The 22,750-nt window shown below is 34.0% G+C and overlaps 2 protein-coding genes across 2 annotated transcripts; both read left to right on the top strand.

Moving 5' to 3' along the window:
* Positions 1-8,473: 8,473 nt before the first annotated feature.
* LOC127558102 (olfactory receptor 51F2-like) lies at positions 8,474-9,527 on the top strand. Its single transcript, XM_051991328.1, has one exon. The coding sequence runs from the start codon at positions 8,511-8,513 to the stop codon at positions 9,525-9,527; it is 1,017 nt and encodes a 338-aa protein (XP_051847288.1). The 5' UTR covers positions 8,474-8,510.
* A 9,958-nt stretch (positions 9,528-19,485) lies between these two features.
* LOC127558101 (olfactory receptor 51F2-like) lies at positions 19,486-20,451 on the top strand. Its single transcript, XM_051991327.1, has one exon. It carries the CDS (start codon positions 19,501-19,503, stop codon positions 20,449-20,451), a length of 951 nt encoding a protein of 316 aa, XP_051847287.1. The 5' UTR covers positions 19,486-19,500.
* Positions 20,452-22,750: the final 2,299 nt, after the last annotated feature.

Raw genomic sequence — 22,750 nt, 5'->3', positions numbered from 1 at the left:
ATTCTTGTAAATCCTCTCTTACTTTTGTTTGAAAATCAATTAACTCTAAACAACAATGTTCCTCTCAGGGGGATGGTAACGAGGCAGTATTAAGATTATCAACATTCTGGAATCTATGAGCCATCTCCCAGCCCTTTGATTTAATATTTTCTTGCTTGGGACACTTACTATAACACTGCCTTCAAAGGTGAGCTTCCTACTGTCTTCTACCAAGAGAGTGGTAGCAGCTACTGCTGGTACACAGATCGACCATCCTTTGGCTACTGGATCTAATACTTTAGAAAGGAAAGCCACCGGTCGGGGGAAATGATCAGCAATTGAATTCCCCTTCATTTCATTTTCTCTGCATATTTAATGGGGAATTGTTTGGATGTCAAAAGTTCTCTTTTCCATATCCTTCTCCCTCCCCCCCCCATGATCATGCAAATTATGAAAAATGCATCTGAAGATAATATAGATAAGTAAGTCAGGGGTCTAGGATTGGAGCCATACTACTAAGGAACATAAAATATAAAGGCAGGTATTTGGTAGTATTTGATAGGACTCCTACTTCTGATACTTCCATCTGGACCAAGCAGAATAAATCTTTCTTTATCCTTGTTGAAATGACAATCCTTAAATATTTGAAGAGAGCTAATTTGGTTCACTGCCTCTGATATTTCACGTCCCATTTTAAAATTCCCTTAGTTCTTAGCAATATGGTAGATGACCTAATATTCAAGATGTTCAACCCTCATTTTCTTTTTCTGGATTTTTCTTCATGATCACCACCAATATCACAATCACAGCTATATCTAAAATGGCTGGTTAATATTCATCGACAACTTCTACTTCCTTTCAATGTCAGCTGGAGTATAAAAGGAAACTAATTTACAAGATCATCAACAATGAGATGAACCAAATTAGTTCCAATAGAGCAGTAATGAGTTGAACCAGCTACACCCAGTGAAAGAATTCTGGGAGATGCCTATGAAGTACATACTATTTCACTACATAGAATTCCCAGTCTCTCTATTTTTGTCCACCTGCATTTTTGATTTCCTTCACAGGCTAATTGTACACTATTTCAAAGTTCAGTTCTTCTTGTGCAGCAAAATAACTGTATGGACATGTATACATATATTATATTTAACATATTTAACATGTATTGGTCTACCTGCAATCTGGGAGAGAGGGTGGGGAGCAGGGGAAAAATTGGAACAAAAGGTTTTGCAGTTGTCAATGTTGAAAAAATTACCCATGCATATATTTTGTAAATAAAAAGCTATGATAAAAAACAAACAAACAAAAAAGAAAAAACCCAAAACAAGATCATCTTGGATTTGCCATTAATATCCCTAGATTCCTATCATTTTCTTTGCTATTACAGGTTGGGAGATTTTCTTTTTGAATGCTATCTTCTCAATTCATCATGTCACTTTTGTCAAATAAAACAATCACATCTCTGACATTTCTGCTAACCAGAATTCCTGGCCTGGAAACTGTCCACACTTGGATCTCTGTTCTGCTTCGTCTATGCCATTGCCATCTGTGGGAATTGCCTGATCCTATTTATCATCATCATCAGTCGAAGCCCATGTACTCTTTGCTTTCCATGCTCTCAGCCACTGACATGTGCCTGTCCCTGTCTATTCTGCCCACTACTCTTGGTGTCCTCTGTCTTAATATTCAAGAGATTGGTTGGAATGCTTGCCTTAGCCAAATGTTCTTCATTCATTCCCTTACTGTCATAGAGTCCTGTGTACTAAGTGAAGTGAATCAAGGATTGTAAAATCTGTTAATGTCACAGAATTCTGGTCCTATCTCTCACCATGTTAAGGATCCCCATCTTTTGAAATAATCACTTATAAATTGTTCCTACAGGATTGGAGAACACCCATATTGTCCTGAATTCACCAGCTTGTCATGAGAAAACATGCAGGCCCTGAAAATGTTTGTGTTGTAATCCACCTTCCCCTTCTCACTTATGATTTGTGCATAAAATCTCCTTTCCTGAAACAGGAGGAGGTCTCCTGACCAGGAGAACTTCCAGTTTGCAAACTATATTCTTCACTCTGAAAGTCATTATTTAAACTGCTACTTGGTGTCTAAAATCTGCCTTTGGTCCTGCTTTGTTTGTTTGTTTGATTCACAATATAGAAACCAAGATAGTAAAATTCTGTTAACATTAATTGGTAGCAGTGGTTTTAACGTTTTAAGGTAAAAGTGAGACCTTGAACTCTCCAGTATATGAAGGAAGGGACACAGTGCCATTGGATCCTTATCGAAAGTTCCAATTTTTCTCATCTGACAGGTTCCTTTCTCCACCTTTTGCTCCACTATTTGGACCCAGCTTTTGATCAAACTCTTCTTTCATTGTTGGAATGTTCCAGGGACTTTTTTATTGATCTGGATCATTATGGTCATTCATTAATCATTTTGGTAAGGCCATTTTGATTTTGCACATAAATTGGCCTTTGTGTATGTCTTTTCTCTTTGATAAATGTGTGCTTATTTTCTTCATGTGGTAAATTTTATTTATGTAAGATTTTTTTTCATGGTTGGTCTGGGGTATGATTGAAACTGGTTGAAATTCACAGTTTAATTGCAGGCTTGATTAGAGCTGTGAAATACTCTTGTAATTTAAGTGAATTGCTATGACAGTGTAAATTTTATGTATTTGTATTATTTTATCACTTTACAGTGTAGTTGTATTTGTATATATGTATATTTGTAACTTAAGTGATGTTATTTTCTTTAAGCATTCACCTTTAAAATGGGGGAGATGTGTGGGAAAGGCAAAAGGTAAGTTGAGGCATTTCCCACCAACTCTCCCCCCAGAAAGAATATGTGCCTTTTAAATGTATTAAAAATATAGTTCTGACTGTCCTTCATATTGCCAGGATTGGGCTTATTTTACTGATGATGATCATAAATGTTGTTAGCTTCATCAGGAGAGCTTTGATAAGATCAAATTAGAGTATTTTAGTCAGAAACTGATAAAAAGGGAAACAGCCTCTTGAATGTAACAGCTATAATAAATGGTACACAGAGACAAAGGAAAGAGAGCATCTGTGCATATGTGTTTCTAATAAATGTATTTTGAAAAAAAAATTGGTCACAGGTTTGAAAAAGTGTATGTAAAATTTAATAAAAAGTTAAAATGAGATGTTCAGGGGCATCTAAGTGGCACAGTGGAAAGAGCACTGTCCCTGAAGTTAGGAACAATCATCTCCTTGAGTTCAAATTTGACTTCAGACACTAGCCATGTGACCCTGCATAAGACATTTAACCCCAATTGACTCCAAAAAATCCCAACCAAACAACAAAAAGATGAGGTATTGATGGTACACTAAATGTCTGAATATTTGAATACTCTAGAAAGTAATTAGAAAAAGTGAGATTCTCCCGAGAGTTGGATGATTATGTGTCAGTTTTAATATTTTAAAATATTTTATTATATTATAGTTTAGAATAGGATAGAATGATAATAGTTTTAGCATTTTATCAATTGTTAAATAGATCATCTAGCCTAAACTGGATGCCCACTGTAGAATTTAAAAGAAATGTTTTCTGACATAAGTAGAAAGTAGTGTGACCATCTTGAAGAACTCACCTGTTTCAGTAAACAGTTGAGTAACTTGTTCAAGGTATTGTCAGTTTTTGAGCACCATCTGATGGCCTAACATTAAGTTGCACTTTTAATGAATTTAATTTCATTGACTGGAAAATTATCCCACTTAGAGCTGTCTTTCTTTAAATGAATAGAGGAAAGATGAGTCAAAAAATTAAAATAATTATACTCTACCCCAATATTGAAAGAGACATCTTATGCATTATTATTATAGAGTATTAGAATAGAGCCATTTAAACTTTGTGGTCCTAAGATTTTCTTCAAATTCAGCATAAGGGCATTTAAGTAATTTCCAGTGTTCCTTTCTCTGCTTAGTCTATTATCCTAATTTTATGTGTGTGTATGTGGGGGGGTGGAGAGGGGGACGAGGACGGGGGGAGTATGGTTTAGAACTCTTGTCATTGAGAGAAATGTTAACTTATGGAGAGTCAAACAAATTGATCAAATCACAATATAAATTAATATCAAGCACAGTTGCCATTGCTCTACCTCAGTTTTAGATATATATTTATAAGGAGAAACAAAATAAAGTAGTTTGTGAACCAAACTTGGAAATTGGCAGTAAAAGTACAGTAAAAAAAAAAAAAAAAAAAAAAAAAAAAGATTAGAAAAATGTTGACATCATTGTTTATCACCTACACTAGAAAAAAAGAACAAGGGGTGAAATCACCATAGGTATAATATTTGGAGACTGGATTTATACTTGGAGAGCTGGGTTTAAATTCTGGTTCTGACTGTTGATTCCTGAATAAATTACTTGATCATTCTGTGCTTTACTTTTCTCAGATGTAAAATGAAGTAATTGCACAAGATGATCTCAAACTTCTCCTTAAGTCCTAAGTCTGGCATCATACTATGATGATATAGAATCCTTTTAAGAATTAAGTAAAATTAGAATTACAGATTATCTATAGTCCTTTGAGAAACAATCTGCAAGGATAATTTTTTTATTAGGTCAAATCTATCAAAAGATTTTTTAAATAAAAAAATTAATTTATAATTTGGTTTCTCAAATATCTACTTTCTTGGTGTTTTTTCCCATGCTTGAACTTCCAGTTTTTTTCACCAGCATGTATTGACATTCTGTTTCTTATTCTACCACCTTGTTAGGGAATGCCATTTACAAGAATAATCACTGAATGAATTTTTCGTATTTTGGAGAAAGTTCTATATTCTCCTTAACTTATAATGTTCAAGATATATTTTACTATTACATATTGATGGTCTTTTTCTCCTATTTCATTTTTAATACCTCAACAACACATTTGAAAAATTCTACTTCCAAATATACTATGAGGGTTTCAAAATTAATTCTACTTTTTTAACCATATAAGGTATAAATTTTATGAGCCAGCGTCAAAAGACCAGAAAATTAATAGGATTTATATTTATGTACACTGATAAAAGTTACTTTTTATATGCTACTAGACTGAAGAATGAACAGACTAGTAAAACAATAAAACCATAGATCATTATTAGGCTTAATAGGTGCAATGACTATATATTCACTTATATATCCATGTGGTTGTGATATTTCACAAATGACTGAGGAATAGTTCAAATCAATTTATCTAATTTGATCCAAACATGAAACTCTTATTCTTTGAATAGTTAGAATCTTACAACACTATTGTTTTAGGACCACAGAGAACCCCTAACTGTTCTTTTACATTACATTACACTAACACTTTTATTTTAAAACAACAATGACACAAATTATAAAAAGTGTTTTTGTGTTGCTAGAAAGGTAGTCTAAGATTGTTTGGGGGTTTTGTAAAGATTTTTTTTTTGAAGGATGTTTTGAAAGAGAAAAGCAAGGTGAGCAGATGAAATCAACCATAAGCCAAAATTTAAAACTTAGAAACTGGACGTGATATATGTTTGCCTTCAAGTGTTTCCCAGAAGACAAAGAGTTTCAACATCTCTTCTCCTGAGGGATAATAGAAGAGATCAAGCTTTGTTTTAACCCTGTATAAAATCTCACAGCAAACATTATTTTCTGTCTCTTGTTCCTTGTGGGGCTTTCTGAAGATGGGGCTGTTTTATCTCATCTAGGAGTTGGGTAAGCAGTTAGAGTGATTTTGGTGGCAAGCAGTACTCCCAGAATCATATCAATCTTTGGATTGCTAAAAATAGAAACAGGGCTTTTTGTTCATGCTTTCTGGAGTGGAAATATGGTGGAGTTTATAAAGGAAAGGTCTTAAAGCTTGAGTTGACTATTTATTAAAGTAGTTAAAACCATAACTACAAGACAATTTTATGATATAGAAGGTAGAGCTTTAATTTCAGAGAAAATAAATTAGTTATTTATAAAAACCAACAAGTTTTTTTCACCCTTAAATTTGTATATTTGGATGATTCAATATTATTTAACTTTCTCAATTTATTGCTTTTTGGGATCTTCCATCTCAGATTTTCCATTTAAGAAAAGGTTTTGGATTTGTTTTTGTTTTTTTAAACTTAATGCCAGTCTTGTCATTGAGCAGAATCACAACTAACCCTGAAGATGAAAGAATGTAGACATCTAATTTAGTCTCTAAGCCAGGAACTCTGATTTTGATAGTAATCTCAAGAGGTAATTTAGGAGAGATCATAAATACATTGCCTGATGCCCTCCCTCCAAGTCAGGGAACATCTTGAATTCCTAAAGATTTCAGAGAAAGTATACATAGAATTCTCATAACCTTTTTGTTTTAGTGATGAATTGTGAAATCAGAATCATAAAATAGTAGATCTAGAAGGACCTCAGAATTCGGTTCAAACTCTTTATTGTAATCTGATATGCTGAACACAAAATATATGATAAGAATTTATTCAGCCTTTACTTGAACAGCTTCAGAGATATGGGATTTGCTTCTTTATGATACAGTTCTAATTCCTAGGAAGTTCTTTTCTCAGTGTTTTGCACATCTCAATACAATCAACAAATCCCATATCTCCCTTTCAATGAAGAAAAGAGAAATCACCCTTTATTTTAATTTTGATGTTTTGAACTGAAAGCTATTCTAAATGACACCTACTTAGATATGGTAGAACACTAAGTTGATGAAGACAGGGAACAGAAATAGGAACAATTTCTACCTTTCTCTCTCCTCTACTCATCTGGGTTTGGCACTCAGTTCTAGGGATGGGGTAGATATGATTTATATGTTGCCTCTGGCAAAAAAACAAAAACAAAAACAAAAAAATGCTCCTCTGATCTTTGGTTTCCTCTAAAAGAACAGTGAAAAGTCTAATCCAGCTATTAGGGAGAATTTTTATAGGAATAATAATGGGAAGTAACTAAAAGGTTACACTGGATACAAATCATTTGAGATTTCAATATCAGATTAGCAAATTTGCCCTTTATTACATGAACAATAGGAAACCATTTAAGTTTTTTGAGCAGAGACATTGATTTAAGCTTTAGAAAAAAAGAATTTATTAAAACCTTTTCAAAATTTATTTTAATTTTTATGTTACTTTAATTTACAAACATATTCTCCTCCCTTCCCTCCCTAAATAGCCACCCTCTATAATAATGAGTAAAAAAAGACAGAAAAAAATGACAATAAATTTTGATCACATGTATCATATTTCTCATACATAGTTCCACTATCTGCAAAGACAAGAAAGGGGTGCATTTTTTCATTTCTTCTCCTCTGTCAAATTTGGTCATCACATTACACAGAATTCAGTTTTGTTGTTCTTAAGAAAGAATATTTTCTTGATCTTCTGTCATTGTTACTTTCAGTTATCTTCCAAACTGTCATTGGAAGGAATTACACTTAATTTGCATGTACTTCCAGATGAAAAACTAGACTCGATGTTTCAGGGAGGAATATTTCACCTAGACATAAGAAAGAATGTACTGATCATCTGAGCTGTCTAATAATTTAATGAACTTTGTCCTTAGGTGGTGAATTCTCTACTCCTGGAAATTTTAAGCAAAGGCGAAATGACTCCTTTTCATTTAGTATTATGGAGTGGTTGGACTGGACAATCATACTTTCCACTCAGTTTTTAAAATTTATGAAAAGTCCATGATTTCAATTTCCTAAGTTGAAATCTTCAAAAATTTTCTACTGATAACCTCAATCCTCATTTGGGCTAAACTTCTTTTTGTTGAGGTTCTCCTTCCTGACTTTTAGTCTTGTTCTTCATGCTCTTCATGTTACTATTATTTACAAAAGTAGTCAGTGGCATTTAAATCTCAGAATAGAATCACAGAATCATAAATCTTCTTGGAAGTCATCTAGTTCAACCTCCAAATTAAGCATAAAACCTCTCAAAAATATTCCTGAGAGGTGACTGCTTTGTCTCTCCTTGGATTCCCCAGTCCTTCAACATGGAAGCCGTTAGTATTCCAGCATTGATCTGGGTAAAATAAATCATAACTCACTTCATTAATATAGTAAATACTCATTATGTGTATGAAAATCTACTTATATACCTTCAGACATGGGACAGAAATTACTGGTTATAACTTTTAGCAAATTAATATCTTCTCATGGTCAAATAACAGAAGAAGAGTGTTTCCTAGAAAGGTTTATACACAAGTAGTATCTAATGGAATAAATGTTCCTTAAGCTATGTATTAGAAAAAATATATGACAAATTAAAAACTTTTGAGAAGCATTCCCATAGGTCTTACCCAGAGGTCCCCCAACTCATTTGGCATTTTAGGAGAATTTTACTCATCACATTTGAGGGGGTCCCTATTAGGTATCATCAAAGGCAAAATGATATTCAAATAAAACTAGTGAATAATCAATCCACTCAGAATATATATAAAACCACCATATTAGAGTTCTCTTGAAGTGTTTTGGGTTTTTTTTTTTTTTTCGTGTGTGTGTGTGTGTGTGTGTGTGTGTGTGTGTGTGTATGTGATAAAAAAAATGGCCTATAGAAATTAGCTATGTACATAAGTAATTTCTTGGTTATTTTAGGATATGAAATATCAATAGTACAGCTGACTCTTGAGCCCACTATGCCAACTATCAATAGCACTACTTTGCAGCCTCTGACCTTCCTTCTGACAGGAATTCCTGGAATGAATACTGCCCAGGTCTGGATCTCTATTCCCTTTTGTTTCCTTTATGCCATTGCCCTCACTGGAAATAGCATGATTTTGTTTGTAGTAATCCATGAGAGGAGTCTTCATGAACCCATGTACTATTTCCTCTCCATGTTGTCAGCCACCGACTTGGGTTTGTCCCTCTGCACTCTCTCCACCACGCTGGGGGTTTTGTGGTTTAATGCCCGAGAGATCAGTCTTGACGCCTGCATGGCCCAGATGTTTTTCCTTCACAGTTTCACCTTCATGGAATCTGGAGTACTGCTGGCCATGGCTTTTGACCGCTTCATTGCCATCTGTGACCCACTCAGGTATGCAAACATCCTCACCAAAACCAGAATTATCCAGATTGGCTTAGCCGTGGGTGTGAGAGTAATTGCCGTCATTACACCTATGGTGTTACTTGTCAAGAGGCTGTCCTTCTGCCAAGGAAAAGTTCTTTCCCACTCCTACTGCTACCATATTGATTTCATCAAATTGTCATGTACAGATAACCGGATCAATAACATCATGGGACTGTTTGTTCTCTTTTCGACATCAGGAGTTGATTGTCCATGCATCCTTATTTCCTATGTCCTAATAATCCATTCAGTGCTGAACATTGCATCCCCTCAGGAGCGGAAAAAGGCTTTCAACACATGCATTTCTCATATTAGTGCTGTGGCTATTTTCTTCATTCCTCTCATCAGTTTATCTCTAGTTCATCGGTATAGTCACAACGCCCCACCATTTGTGCACACCATGATGGCCAATATTTTCCTCCTCATCCCTCCTGTACTCAACCCCATTATCTACAGTGTAAAGACTAAACAGATACGAAAAGCTATCATCAAGGTTTTCCATAGGATGAGGACCTAGATCTAAAATGATACATTAAGAGTTGAAAACTTAAATATCAGTTCCTTCAATTGATTAGTTCTTATTCTGTCAGAAAGGCTAGGCATATATTCAGCAGGCCTAATTGCAAAGAAAGGATATCAGTGATTAGGCCATTTTGCTTCTTCTGTAACAGAAAGGCAAAAGCCGTCAAGTTCTTTTCTTTCCTACAGTATCTGATGTAGTCTTGTTACCCTATATGCAAGACAGGATCCATTACCAAAAACATGCTGAATGGTAAATTCACAAAGTTCAAGCACAAGATAGTTTAAACGTGGTTTTACATAGATAGGTGTCTGGGTTTAATTTTTTTAAAAATTCATAAAACATTTGAATTTTGTTTCATTTTGTTTTTAAAACGCTGTCAAAACAGCTTGTCACAGGAACTCACTTGCACACAGCTCTTAGGTGATATGTAATAATATAAATCATCATTTACATAGTACTTTAAGTTTTGCAAAGTGCTTTACAGATTATGGGGCAGCTAGCACAGTGCATAGAGCATGTCTCTGGGAATCAGGAAGACTCATTCTCTTCACAATAACTCAGGAGTTAGGTATTATTATTATACCCATTTTACAGATGAAGATACTAAGGCTGACAGGCATTAAATAATATAGCTAATAAGTATTGAGAAGAGATGTTATATGTTCTATACACTGTTCCACTTATAGATTATATATCTAGGTATGTGTGGCAAAACTTTCTCTCCACAAGGTAATTAAAAGTTATCTGATCTCTGCTTTCATTTGAGAGAATAACTGGGCAAATTTTATCATCTTAATTAATATTTTATGGATATTATTTGGTTAAATGTATCTGGATATCATATATTTTAATGAGAGAGAAAATAGATTTTCAAATGATTCATGTTAAACCTATTTCATTATCTGGAGATTGCTTTATCAATTTCATATTAAATTGTTTTTAATTTCATATGTCAACATGGAGAAAGGTGCCCTAGCTATTCAGGGATAGCACATAGGAACTACTCTTATAGTAGTTTAATGAATGTATTCATCAGGATCTTAAGAAAGGGTTACCAATAATAGAATAATGATTCAATGAGAATAATTGTTGCATGTTTTTACTTAAATTCTCTGCATTTCAGTTTCCTCAGTATAGAAACTTGTTTGGGGCTATTTTAATCTCTAAGGCTCCTTTCAATTCTACATGAACATATGATCCTGCTTAGCTCCAGAGGGAAGAAGTAGGATAAATGGATGGAAACAGATGATAACTCAATAGAAGGGGGAAAAAAGAAAAAAAAATTTTTTTCCAATCTATATTTTTGTATGTGGAATGCATACCCTTGGAAATGGGTAAACTCTTTATCATTGGAAAAATTTTAAGTAGAGGATGGATAGCCATTTGTCAATAGAAAATAATAATAGCAATTCCAACAATTCCAATTTATTTTTTTGCAACATTTAAATAAATGAATTCAAATGTGAAAAAAAAAATGTAGAAGAAGCACTAGTGACAGCTTTACATTTCCATAATTAAATTATGATTAGGTTTATAGATTTATTATGTGAATTCTGATGACTTCTCCTATAACTTGGGTAATAATTACTATTATCATTTTGCTAAATACATAATAAACTGATTTTTTAAATTCCTTAAAATTTTAAAGATATAAAATGTTTTTAAATGATGGCTTTTAAAAAAATATTTAAGAGACAGTTTTAAATCTTCAGTTAATATGATTAAGCCAAAGGATATTTAAAACTTTGCCTCAAAGTAAAATAAATATATTGTAACCGCACTATAAATCAGTAGTAGACTATAGATTCATAAATCAGGAGTAGACATATAGATTGATGGATAATTAGATACTTAGATACTTAAGTACCTAGGCATTTAGGTTAGTTAATTAGATACCTAGGTTCAGTACTTAGACAGTTGGACTTTGAGTTAATTACAAACTTTCATTCTTTTTAAAAATATTTTTATCTTTTAAAATTTATTTCATTTATTTTATTGACACTTTATTTTCAAAACATATGCATAGACAATTTTTCAACATTAACCCTTGCAAAACCTTGTGTTCCAATTTCCCTCCCTTTCTCCCACCTTCTCAAGATGGCAAGTAATCCAATGTATATTAAACATGGTAAAAATATATGTAAATCTAATATAAACATACATATTTATATAAATATCTTGCTGCACAAGAAAAATCAGATCAAAAAGGAAAAAAATGAGAAGGAAAATAAAATTCAAGCAAACAAACAAAAGAAGTGAAAAGTGATCCACCCTTAGTTCCAACAATCAAAGAGAGTTCCCTGTCTCTGGAGTTGGTTCTATCATCACAAGATCATCAGAACTGGTCTGTATCATTTCATTGTTGAGAAAAATCACATCCAGCAGAACTGATATAATCTTGCTATGGCCGTGTACAATGATTTCCTGGTTCTGCTCATTTCACTTAGCATCAGTTCATATAAGACTCTCCAGTTCTCTTTGAAATCATCCTGCTGATTGTTTCTTATAGAACAATAATGTCCATAACATTCATATACCACAACTTATTCAGCCATTTTCCAGTGATGGACATCCATTTGGTTTCCAGGGTTTTTTTGCCTTTATAAAAAAGAGCTGCCACAAACATTTCTGCACATGTGGGTACCTTTTCCTTCTTTTAAGATCTCTTCGGGATATAAACCCAATAAAAACACTGCTGGTTTAAAGGGTATTCACAGTTTGATAGATTTTTGGGTATAGTTACAAATTGCTCTCTACAATGGTTGGATCACAACAACACCAAAAATGTATTAGTGTCCCACTTTTCCTACAACATTCCCTCCAACATTCATCATTATCTTTTCCTTTCATTTTAGCCAATCTGAAAGGTGACACTTTCATTCTTAATTTACATTCTTAACTAGTGCTCAAATGCTCAAGTAATTAGGAAACACTTGGTATTTAAGTAATGTTAATTAGGCCTTTAGTAACACAAGAATTAAACATAAAGAAGTAAAAACAAGTTTAAAAGTGCTTAACTACATAGGAATTTTATTAAATTACTTAGCTGTTTAATATAAGAATTTAGATAAATATAGTTTGAACCAGCCAAGACTGGATTAATCCTGCATCAGCTACTTTAAACCAAATTCAAAGTTGTCTTAACAGTTCAAACTGGTACACTCTGAATGAAATTGTTCTAATACAGTTCAAACCAGTTCAAAATAACCTGAATTTGTTTATTCTAGTTCAAACCAAATTAACCTAGTTCAATTTGGTCTAAATTAGACTAATCCAGTTCAAAATGGCCTAAGTAGTTAGGTAAAAGGTATTAAATTTCTTAGATAATTGAGTATTTAATTAGGTGGGCATATTCTTAAATACCTTGATCATTAAGTATATATTAAGAGCCCAGTTTATGAATATTTAGGCACTTAAGTGATTTGTTAATTATGCATTTAAATACTTAGAAACTAAAAAAAAAAAAATCAAGACAATTAGGTGGTTAAACACCTAGGCAATTACTTAGGTGTTTAATTATGTACTTAGGACTTAATTAAGCACTAAATCATTAAGTACACTCAGTTCTAACACTGTACATTGCTGGACTCACAAAATGAAATTAATGACTTATCACACAAATAAAAATTCCTGAGACTAGATTTGAAGTCCAGTCTTCCTTTCCAGAGATCTTTCCACTTTACTACCTCAGCAAGACTTGAGATCAATTCTTTCTAACTTTAAAGCAGCACTTTATCCACCAAGCCAACTCAATTCCTCAAAAGAAAAAAAAACACAACTTTAGCTTTTGAGGAAATGTTTCAACATTGGTTAGTTAATAATTTAAGTGTTTTTAATCTTTTTCTGTGTCATCAGATCCTTTGGTGGTCTGGTAAAACCCATGGACCCCTTCCTAGAATAATATTTTTAAATATTTAAAATGTTGACTATTACAAAGGGAAACAATTATAATTAAATATGGTTATCAAAATGTTTTTAAGAAATTAAGTTAATGGAGAACCCAAGTTTAAAGCCCCCGATTTAACTGTTAAAATTTTTTCCTTTATTTGACTTCCACTCATTGCTATGATTATGGGTTCTCAATCAATGAACTTGCCCTTCCTGTGCAGAGGTATACAAGTACAAGACTATAAGACTGATACCACGCAGGAGCAAATCATACTTCCACATACCAATCCTCCAAATATTTTTTTGGTAGGAAAAAAACCAATGGATTTGTTGAGGTCTAGATTTGGGGTACCTATATGAGATTAGGGTTTAGTTAAGGTCTAATGACAGGTTTGGGGTATAGGGAGTCAAGCAAAGCTCCCCTGCAACCAACCCCTTGGATTCGGCGCAAGGATACAGCGGTAAATGGAGTGGTAAATGGAGTCTAGTAGCGGCGCGAGTTCCCAATAAAAGCATTTATTGGCCCTGAGAGCTAGATTGATAAAAGAGATTTATTATTAGGTGAAGATAGAGATAAGGAGGGCACTGGACAAAGGGCCAAATGGACAGAGGGTCCTCACATGGCTACCATGTTTGGAATCTCTGCAAAGAGGGGTTCCCAGCATGGCCTTTTTATAATAGCAGACTTAGCTCTAGGGGCTTTTGGGTGTAGCCCCAAGTTGGCTCAGATCCAGGTGGGGCTGGGACAGGTCTGGATCTTCTATTGGAATTCAAAGGGACCAGGATTTGTGAGTTAAAGGGCAATTTACATTATTAACTAGGAGAGATTGGGAATCTAGAAAGGAATCTTTCCCACATCAGATTCATATTCAGAAGACTTGGATTTCCTTCCAAGCTTGTTTATTTCATCCTGGTTAATCATTCCCCCTCTCTAATCCTCAGTTTTATACAATAGTGAATTAGAACTTTAAAGATCATATTCAGCTTTAAATCTTCTGATTCATCTCAGGAAAACCAGAAACACACTTCCCCTCCCCCCAGCACAATTCAGGCAGAGCATTCCCTGTTCCCAAGTTACAAGCTACATATGTCTTCTTCACCTCCAAGGAATTTCAGATTTAATGAAGTCAATAAAAGCTTCTGAAATAGCCAAATTAGCTCACACTAAGGCCAAAGAAGTTACAGCCTACAATTGGCAGAAATCTGTAAGTAAATCTGGGTTGGAAAATGACTGTGAAGAAAAGTCGTGTGCTCAAAATAAGGATGCTCCCTTCATCTAAGTCATGGCATGTGTGCCTTTAATCACAGGGTAACAAAAGAAGTGATTGCTTTGTTTAAGAGTGCTAGCTGGGCAGTGCCCTCAGCTAAGACAAAAATGGACTTTTGGTCATATTTGATTCTGTTTTCAGCACTTAGCACAATGCCTTGCACATGATAAGTCCATAAGCCATACTAGCAAAAAATGATTGAGATGAAAGGAAGAACTTGATGAGTGAAAGATTCTTTTTAGGACATTTAGCTCCACTTTTGAAGTTGCTTTAAAGTTTTCCCTCTCAAATTTCAATGTTTCCTTATTGTTTAGTTTGCATTTTATTCATGGCTAGTATTTGGGATTTTGTTTTCATCCTGTCTCATCTCTGGGAGGAAACAAGTCTGAATTTCTCTTCTTGTCTCTGAACTAGAATATGGAATCTTTGGGTCAAGTGTTATGCACATTTTAATCACTTAATTTGAGTAATTGCAAATTACTTCCCCCAAAAGGTTATACTGATTCATAGCTCCTCCAACAATGAAGTGGTCTGTTTATCTTCCACAATTCTTCCAAAATGGAATATTTCTATTGTCAAGCAGACCAAATTAGCCTGTGAGCAGTAGATTAGAAACAGGAAAGTCAGGAGTCAAACAAATTTAATTTCAAAGTGAGGGAAATAGCTTGCAAATGAAATCCTCCTTCCTAATAAAGCAGGGCTCACCTACTTATTGTAATGGTAGGATTTTTAAGCATAAAACCACAAATGTTTTGATCACAACAACAGGCATTCTTGGATCTTGAGTACATAGTCTCTTAAGTCCATGTCTTGACCAGAACTAAGTCATTAGGTTTATTGAGCCTTATGATTTTTCATTGGGGCACAGAATCAATATTAGCATTGTTGGGGCACCTGGTACAATTCACTTAGTGATTATAAGCATGGGGTTTTGTCGTTATACTAAGCTAGGCATATAGCTTATTTATTGGGCCTTACCTATGAAAAATAGGGTCTTCTTTTAATATCTTGAGACCATCTTTGATCATCTTTGAATATTTCTAGGGTATAAAACTGAAACAGTGATCCCCTTTAATTTTTTAATCATTAAAAATCCAGTCAGAATTCATATTATCTTTTGGGAATGAAAGAAAAGGTGTAAGTCTTTTCAGAGGGACAGTTCAGAAGGAAGCAGTAAAAACCCACATGGCTCCTACTACCGTTCCCCTTGGGCAGGACAGCAGCCCAGTAGACAAAGAATATTCAATTTAAATCTACTTTCTGCAGGCAAATGTATATCTTATCTTTATATAATTATTTACATGTTGTTTCCCACATAGATATGTGATCTCCTTCAGTTTGAGAACATGGTTTTTCTTTTTTTTGTTTCCCCAGAGTTTAGCATATTGTAAACATTTAACAAATAGGTTTTTGTTTTGTTTTGTTTTGTTTTGCTTTGTTTTTTATTACTTGACTGTCATTGACCTGGCATAACATATTTTGGGTACATATTCCTATTTCAGTATCTAAGAATAACAGTTAAGATCCTACAGATACCAAACTGCCCTATCATTAAACCATAAACCTAAATTAAAATGGAAATATTTCATACACTATGTAGTTGGATATTTGGGAAGTATAATATGAAGTTTTCATTTTCACCTTGATTTTGGATTTAAATCTTTATACATAAACACATATTAATGTATTAATACATGTCCATATTCACATTTGTTTTTATATCGTCTCTTTCAAATATATCTTGATTTTCTTTTCCTCTACTCGATAACACAGCCTTTGTAACAAAGATATTTTTAAAAAAAGAAAAAATAAGTGGTTCAACAAAAATAACTATATCAACCTATGTATCTATACATGCAACATTCCAAATCTATAGATGGGAATTTATACAAAGAAAGGAAGGAAGCAACGTTTGTTTTTGTTTTTTCCACTCCCTGAGGCAAGTGGAGTTAAGTGACTATGCCCAGGGTCACATAGCTAGGGAATAGTCTGATGTCATATTTGCTGGATTTTTTATTTCTGAATTTATTGAAGTCACATATTAGTCATGACACATTAGGTTCAAGTACCACAGTAATTCTTTTTTTTTTTTTTTGAGGTAATTAGGGTTAAGTGACTTGCCTCTAGGGTCACACAGCTAGGAAGTGTTAAGTGTCTGAAGTCATATTTGAACTCAGGACCTCCTGACTTCAGAGCTGGTGCTCTATCCACTGCGCCACCTAGCTGCCTCTATAGGGATCCTTATATACAGTTTAATGGCCACTGATTTTGTTTGGGTTCAACACCACTTGAAGTAGGGAAGGGACAGCGCACAGGACAAAACTGGGCCCTTTCACACAAAGGAGACTTCATTTGAAAGAGAAAGGATACAGAAGAGGTAAATTGAGGGTCCATAATAGGTGTTTGCTATATAGATAAGAGATGGCTTTATTTTTAGAAACACACTCTTTTTTTAAAATAGCTTTTTATTTATAAGATATATGCATGGGTAATTTTTCAGCATTGAAAACTGCAAAACCTTTTGTTCCAATTTTTCCCCTTTCCCACCACCCCCTCCCCAAGGTGGCAGGCTGACCAATACATGTTAAATATGTTAAAGTATATGAGTGTGTTTCTCATTTTTCTCAATATTCTCATATTGACACTGAAAATCAGATATTGAAGAAAATTTGTTAAAGAAGAATCTTAAGGAATTGTCAACATTTCTGGCCAGAAAAAAACTCCACTCCTTCTCATGAAGGGGCAACCCTGAACATAGAAGCAAGAGAAATTTTATACTTGTTAGCATGGTGCAGCCCATTCCTTCAGAGAATGGATTGGTCCATTCCCTTCTGGGTTACAATTTTCCTGCTATGCCCATTAGGTTTCCCTTTAAATATGTATAAGCATTATCTCCCTTCCAGCATCATACATCCCATGTATATATGACTTCTAGTCAACCATCTTAATTACTTTTTAAAGTCACAGAAACCAGGTCTACATTTTCTTTGAGATAAGACTTCAGTTTTATCAAAGTTTTGACTGGATTCTTCTTCAGTCTTCTCTTGACGTGGCTAATCTCAGCTAGCTTCCCAATTTATCTGAAAATAAAAATTTTGAAATAGTGACTTCCCCATCTCAGAAGTTTTAAAAGAAAGTCTGAATAGAAACCTATTAAAGAAATTGTGAAGTGATTATACAGTAGGGAAGCAATTGAGTTTTATTACCTCCTAAGTTCTCCCACTTCTAAAAGTGTATAGTTTTATGAACAGTAATAATCTATTCATTACCCCTTTCAAAATTCTTTTTTTTTTCTTTCCCAAATTTTGCTGAGGAACTGGACTGAAAGTTCAAGAGTATGTTTTGCTAGCATTCTCTCTGTGCATGGGTACATATATTTGTTACTTTATTGATTCCTCAAAATACTCCAAGAGTGTTCAGGGAAGTCCTATATTTGAATTCATATTTATACCAGAAATTCAAAGTTAGGAAAAGGAAGAAATGGTTAGTGCTATACCAGAAATAGCACTAACCATTTCTTCCTTTTCCTAACTTTGAATAAACAACTTACTCATGAAAATCCTTATAAATTAGATACCCTCACACATTTATTTATAACAGAACTTTGTTGTTAGGCATGATGGTATATGCTTGTAATGACAGCTACCAGGAAGACTGAGGCTAGTCACTTTTGTGAAGTTTGTAGTTTTGAACTGCAGTGGGCTAAACCATTCTGGTGTCTTTTTTATGCATGGTATCAATATCGTGGGACCTCAGTGAAGGGTCTATCATGTTTCTCAAAAAAGGGGTCAATTGACTTAGATTAAGATGGAGCAGGTCAACTTTGCTGTACTGAGTAGTAATGACTTAGTACCCATGAGTAGACTCTATATTTCAAGTGTGGATTATATAGGGAGACCCTGGACTTAAAAACAAAAAAAATATGACCATGGGATTATTTTACATAGAAATTCTGGTAAGCATTGAATACATGCAGAGAGAGAGAGAGAGAGAAACAGAGAGAGAGAGAGAGAGAGAGAGAGAGAGAGAGAGAGAGAGAGAGAGAGAGAGAGAGAGAGAGAGAGAAACACACACACACACAGAGAGAGAGAGAGAGAGAGAGAGAGAGAGAGAGAGAAACAGAAAGAGAGAGAGAGAAAGAGAGAGAGAGAGAGACAGAGAGACAGAGAGAAAGAGAGAGAGAGAGAGAGAGAGAGAGAGAGAGAGAGAGAGAGAGAGAGAGAGAGAGAAAGGAATCTATAGTTCTGTTGCCAATAAAGTAGAAAATAAAATAGGGATGTCTAGTGGCTATAAACTCATATAGCTGCTCAGGTTATAAGTATATATTCTTTTAAATATATATATATATACTTTTAAAAACAAATACTTTGCAAAAAATCACCTAAATCATCAAATCACTTGGTGAATACACACATCTAGAAAGAAATATCATAAAATGTCCTTTGGGTGAGCATAAGCTATGTGTGTAAATTACAACTTCATTTTTTTTTATGACTAAAATATTTAATTTTCTTTAAAGTCTTTTCCAGACTTTTTTTCCCTATTTTTAAAAATTTTATTTAATAATAACTTTATATTGACAGATCCATGCCAGGGTAATTTTTTTACAACATTATCCCTTGCACTCATTTCTGTTCCGATTTTTCCCCTCCCTCCCTCCACCCCCTCCCCTAGATGGCAAGCAGTCCTATATATGTTAGATATGTTGCAGTATATCCTAGATACAATATGTTTGCAGAACCGAACAGTTCTCTTGTTGCACAGAGAAGGGTATGACATTTCATTATTTACTCCTGTCTCCTCAGCCTACAATGACAACTCTCAATAACACCAGTTCCCAGCCAGTTATTTTTTTGTTGACTGGAATTCCTGGCCTTGGAGCATCTCAAATCTGGATATCTCTTCCCATCTGCCTCCTATATGTCATTGCCCTCTCAGGGAACAGCATGATTCTGTTTGTAGTGATCCGTGAACAGAGTCTCCATGAACCCATGTACTATTTCCTTTCCATGCTCTCAGCCACTGATCTGGGTCTGACTATTTGCACACTCTCTACCACACTGGGAGTTTTCTGGTTTAATAAAAGAGAGATTAACCTGGATGCTTGCATCTCCCAAATGTTTTTCCTCCATTCACTAACATTCATGGAATCTGGTGTGCTCCTAGCCATGGCCTTTGACCGGTTTGTGGCAATTTGTGCTCCACTTCATTATGCTACCATTCTAACCAACACCAAAATTGTTCAAATCGGTGTGGCCTTGGTTGTAAGAGAAATTGCAATCATGACTCCAGTGGTACTGCTTCTCAAAAGGCTGTCATTTTGTCAGTCAAAGGTTCTTTCTCACTCTTATTGCTACCATGTGAATGTAATCAAGCTGTCATGCAATGACAACAGGATCAACAGCATCATGGGACTTTTTGCCATCTTTTTAACAACAGGTATTGACTGCCCTTGTATTCTTATATCCTATGTCATGATCATCCGCTCCGTGCTCAATATTGCCTCCCCTGAGGAACGACACAAGGCTTTTAACACATGTGTCTCTCATATTAGTGCAGTTGCTATTTTCTATATTCCCCTTGTCAGTTTGTCTCTTGTACACAGATATGGTCGGAAGGCACCCCCTTTCATCCACACCATGATGGCCAATATTTTCCTCCTTATTCCACCTGTTCTTAACCCTATTATCTACAGTGTGAAGACCAAACAGATTCGCAGGGCTATTATTAAGCATTTCATTAAGATAGGGAACCAGATATGAATGAGGAATTAAAAAAAGGAAATTCCTCCTCAAAGAAATTTAAAAAAAGAGAAAAATAACATGTATAAAAAATTTACAGAAGTTATTTGTGATAAAATTCTTGAATAAATTAGGAACAAATTCAGTCAATGTGAGGAAATTACAGAATTGCTTATAGTAAAGAATGAATTTTATCCAATAGATTATTTGACTATTATTTGTGGCAATTATGAAATTGTACCTGTTAATCAATAATCTGAATCAAAGTAACAATATCCCTTACATTCAAATTTTAAACCTTGCCTTAAGGGTGAATAGGCAATACAGAGTGGAGACTTAATATAGCTTCCATTTCTCTGAGGTTCTGAGACTGTTAGTATACATTTGCCATGTGTGAAACTAGAGAATGCAAATATTCTTAATTTATAAGTGAAGGACAGATATGATGTCCTTATATGTGCTTGTTGTTAGCTGTTATTGAAATATGAGAAAAATAATAACAACCTACTCTTAAGCTATAATGAATAAAATCTTTCTATTTCAGGTAAAATTCATGAGAATGTAGCTTGGTATTATCTTAAGTTTTGATTTAGGATGATTTCCTAAATTGTCATTATGCCAATAGTCTACCATTCAAGGAAAATGGCATATGTCCAAAGGGAATGCAGTCTGAGAACTGCTACAAGTGGATATCTGTTCCTGGGAAGAGTAGAAGGGATAACATTGACATAGGCCAAGGTAATATCCTCTTGACTCAGTTTCTCCACTGTGCTACTTGTTAGATGTAGGAAATTTATCCACCTGGTTAGTACTGTGAATAATGTGGAATTTTTCTGTGTAATTGGCTATTAATAATGACTCTTTACTTGAATCAAACAGTAATATAGGTTTTTTCCCTGTCATAGCTTGTTTTGGGTCAACATATGCCTTTGAAGAAACAGTCTTTTTGCTATTTTAATAATTATGTCCCTTCTTTTTCCTTTCATAACAAATTTCTGTAATCAGGTCAGGTGTAGTATAAGTTTGACATTGCAATGCCAAACATTAATTGATAAATTAATACTGAAGCAACTGAGTTGCTGCAATGGGATGCAAATAAGAAAGATCTTATTATTTTAATCTGGAATTGTAATCAATTCCATATCTGAAGCATTTTAATGAATGGGTTCTTGGGTTTGCCATCCAATTGCTAATAGTTATTTTTCTATGTATAAGATTTAGACCTTGAAGTATTTTATGATTTGGGGATAATATCCTTAAAGGGGAAATAAGAAACAGATGTAAAAAGTTTTCTAATTAAATGGAATAATATATTTTGAGAAAGAAATAGGATCAGAATAATTTCTCTAAGAATTAGGGTAAATAAATAAATGTAATGCAAATGTGTGTTTATACATATATGCATACCTATGTAGAGAGATAGGTAAATTCATAAATACTGTATCTAACTATTTATTTCTAGTTTCCAAATGTTCCTAACAGGAGAAACAGATCTTGAATTTGTTTTATTAGTAAGTTCTCAAAATTAGATTGATGATTTTACATATAAGATTGCATTAATCATTTTCCTATCTTGAAGAATATGTCTGATAAGTTTGAAGAAGAGATCTTACTTTTCAAGTCAGATGTACTTAAATTCTTTTAAGATACTTTTTTCAATCTGTTGATAGCAGTATCAATATCCGGTATGGGATTTGGGAAAGGATGGGAACAGTAAGCAAGTGGTATGTAAAAATTGAAATTCTCTGAAGTTTCAAGTGAATTGTGGATTCCTAATTTGATTTTCTTCTTGTAATTCTGTTATTAAAAGAATCAGAACCATAAAACTTGAGCTTATTTTTACCATGTGAATTAGTTATTGGAAAACCAAATTTGGGAAATTGTATTAAATTTTATTGAATCTTGTTACTGGCAAATTTTAGTAGAATCATCTAGAACTTAGACCCAGAGAATCAGATCTTTTAAAGGATTCCCCTTCAGAATTTTCCTGAGAATGAGATTTATTTCATATTGTCCAAGGGAAAATTATTCCAGAAACCAGGTAACTACATGCAAATGGAGATTGGGAATAGATTACTAGCTTGCAGGGAGACTCAATGTTATTGAATGTTGATAATTGTATTGCTTCAGCTTTTCATTTTATGATTTTTGTGTTTGCTTAGGTTTTTTTGTTGTTGTTGTTATTGTTGTTGTTACCTTGCTGACATGTAAATCTTTCCTTTCATATTAGTCCAGTGAGCTAAGTGGTTTAATATTTAGATTGACTTGGTTTGCTTATAATCTGTTTATCTAAATTTATTTTCTTAGAGAATACATTAGA

Source organism: Antechinus flavipes, chromosome 3, assembly GCF_016432865.1.
Source record: "Antechinus flavipes isolate AdamAnt ecotype Samford, QLD, Australia chromosome 3, AdamAnt_v2, whole genome shotgun sequence".
In the NCBI taxonomy this organism is placed as follows: Eukaryota; Metazoa; Chordata; class Mammalia; order Dasyuromorphia; family Dasyuridae; genus Antechinus; species Antechinus flavipes.
Note: the sequence above shows the minus strand (reverse complement) of the source record. Positions and strands in the feature narration are given on the sequence as shown.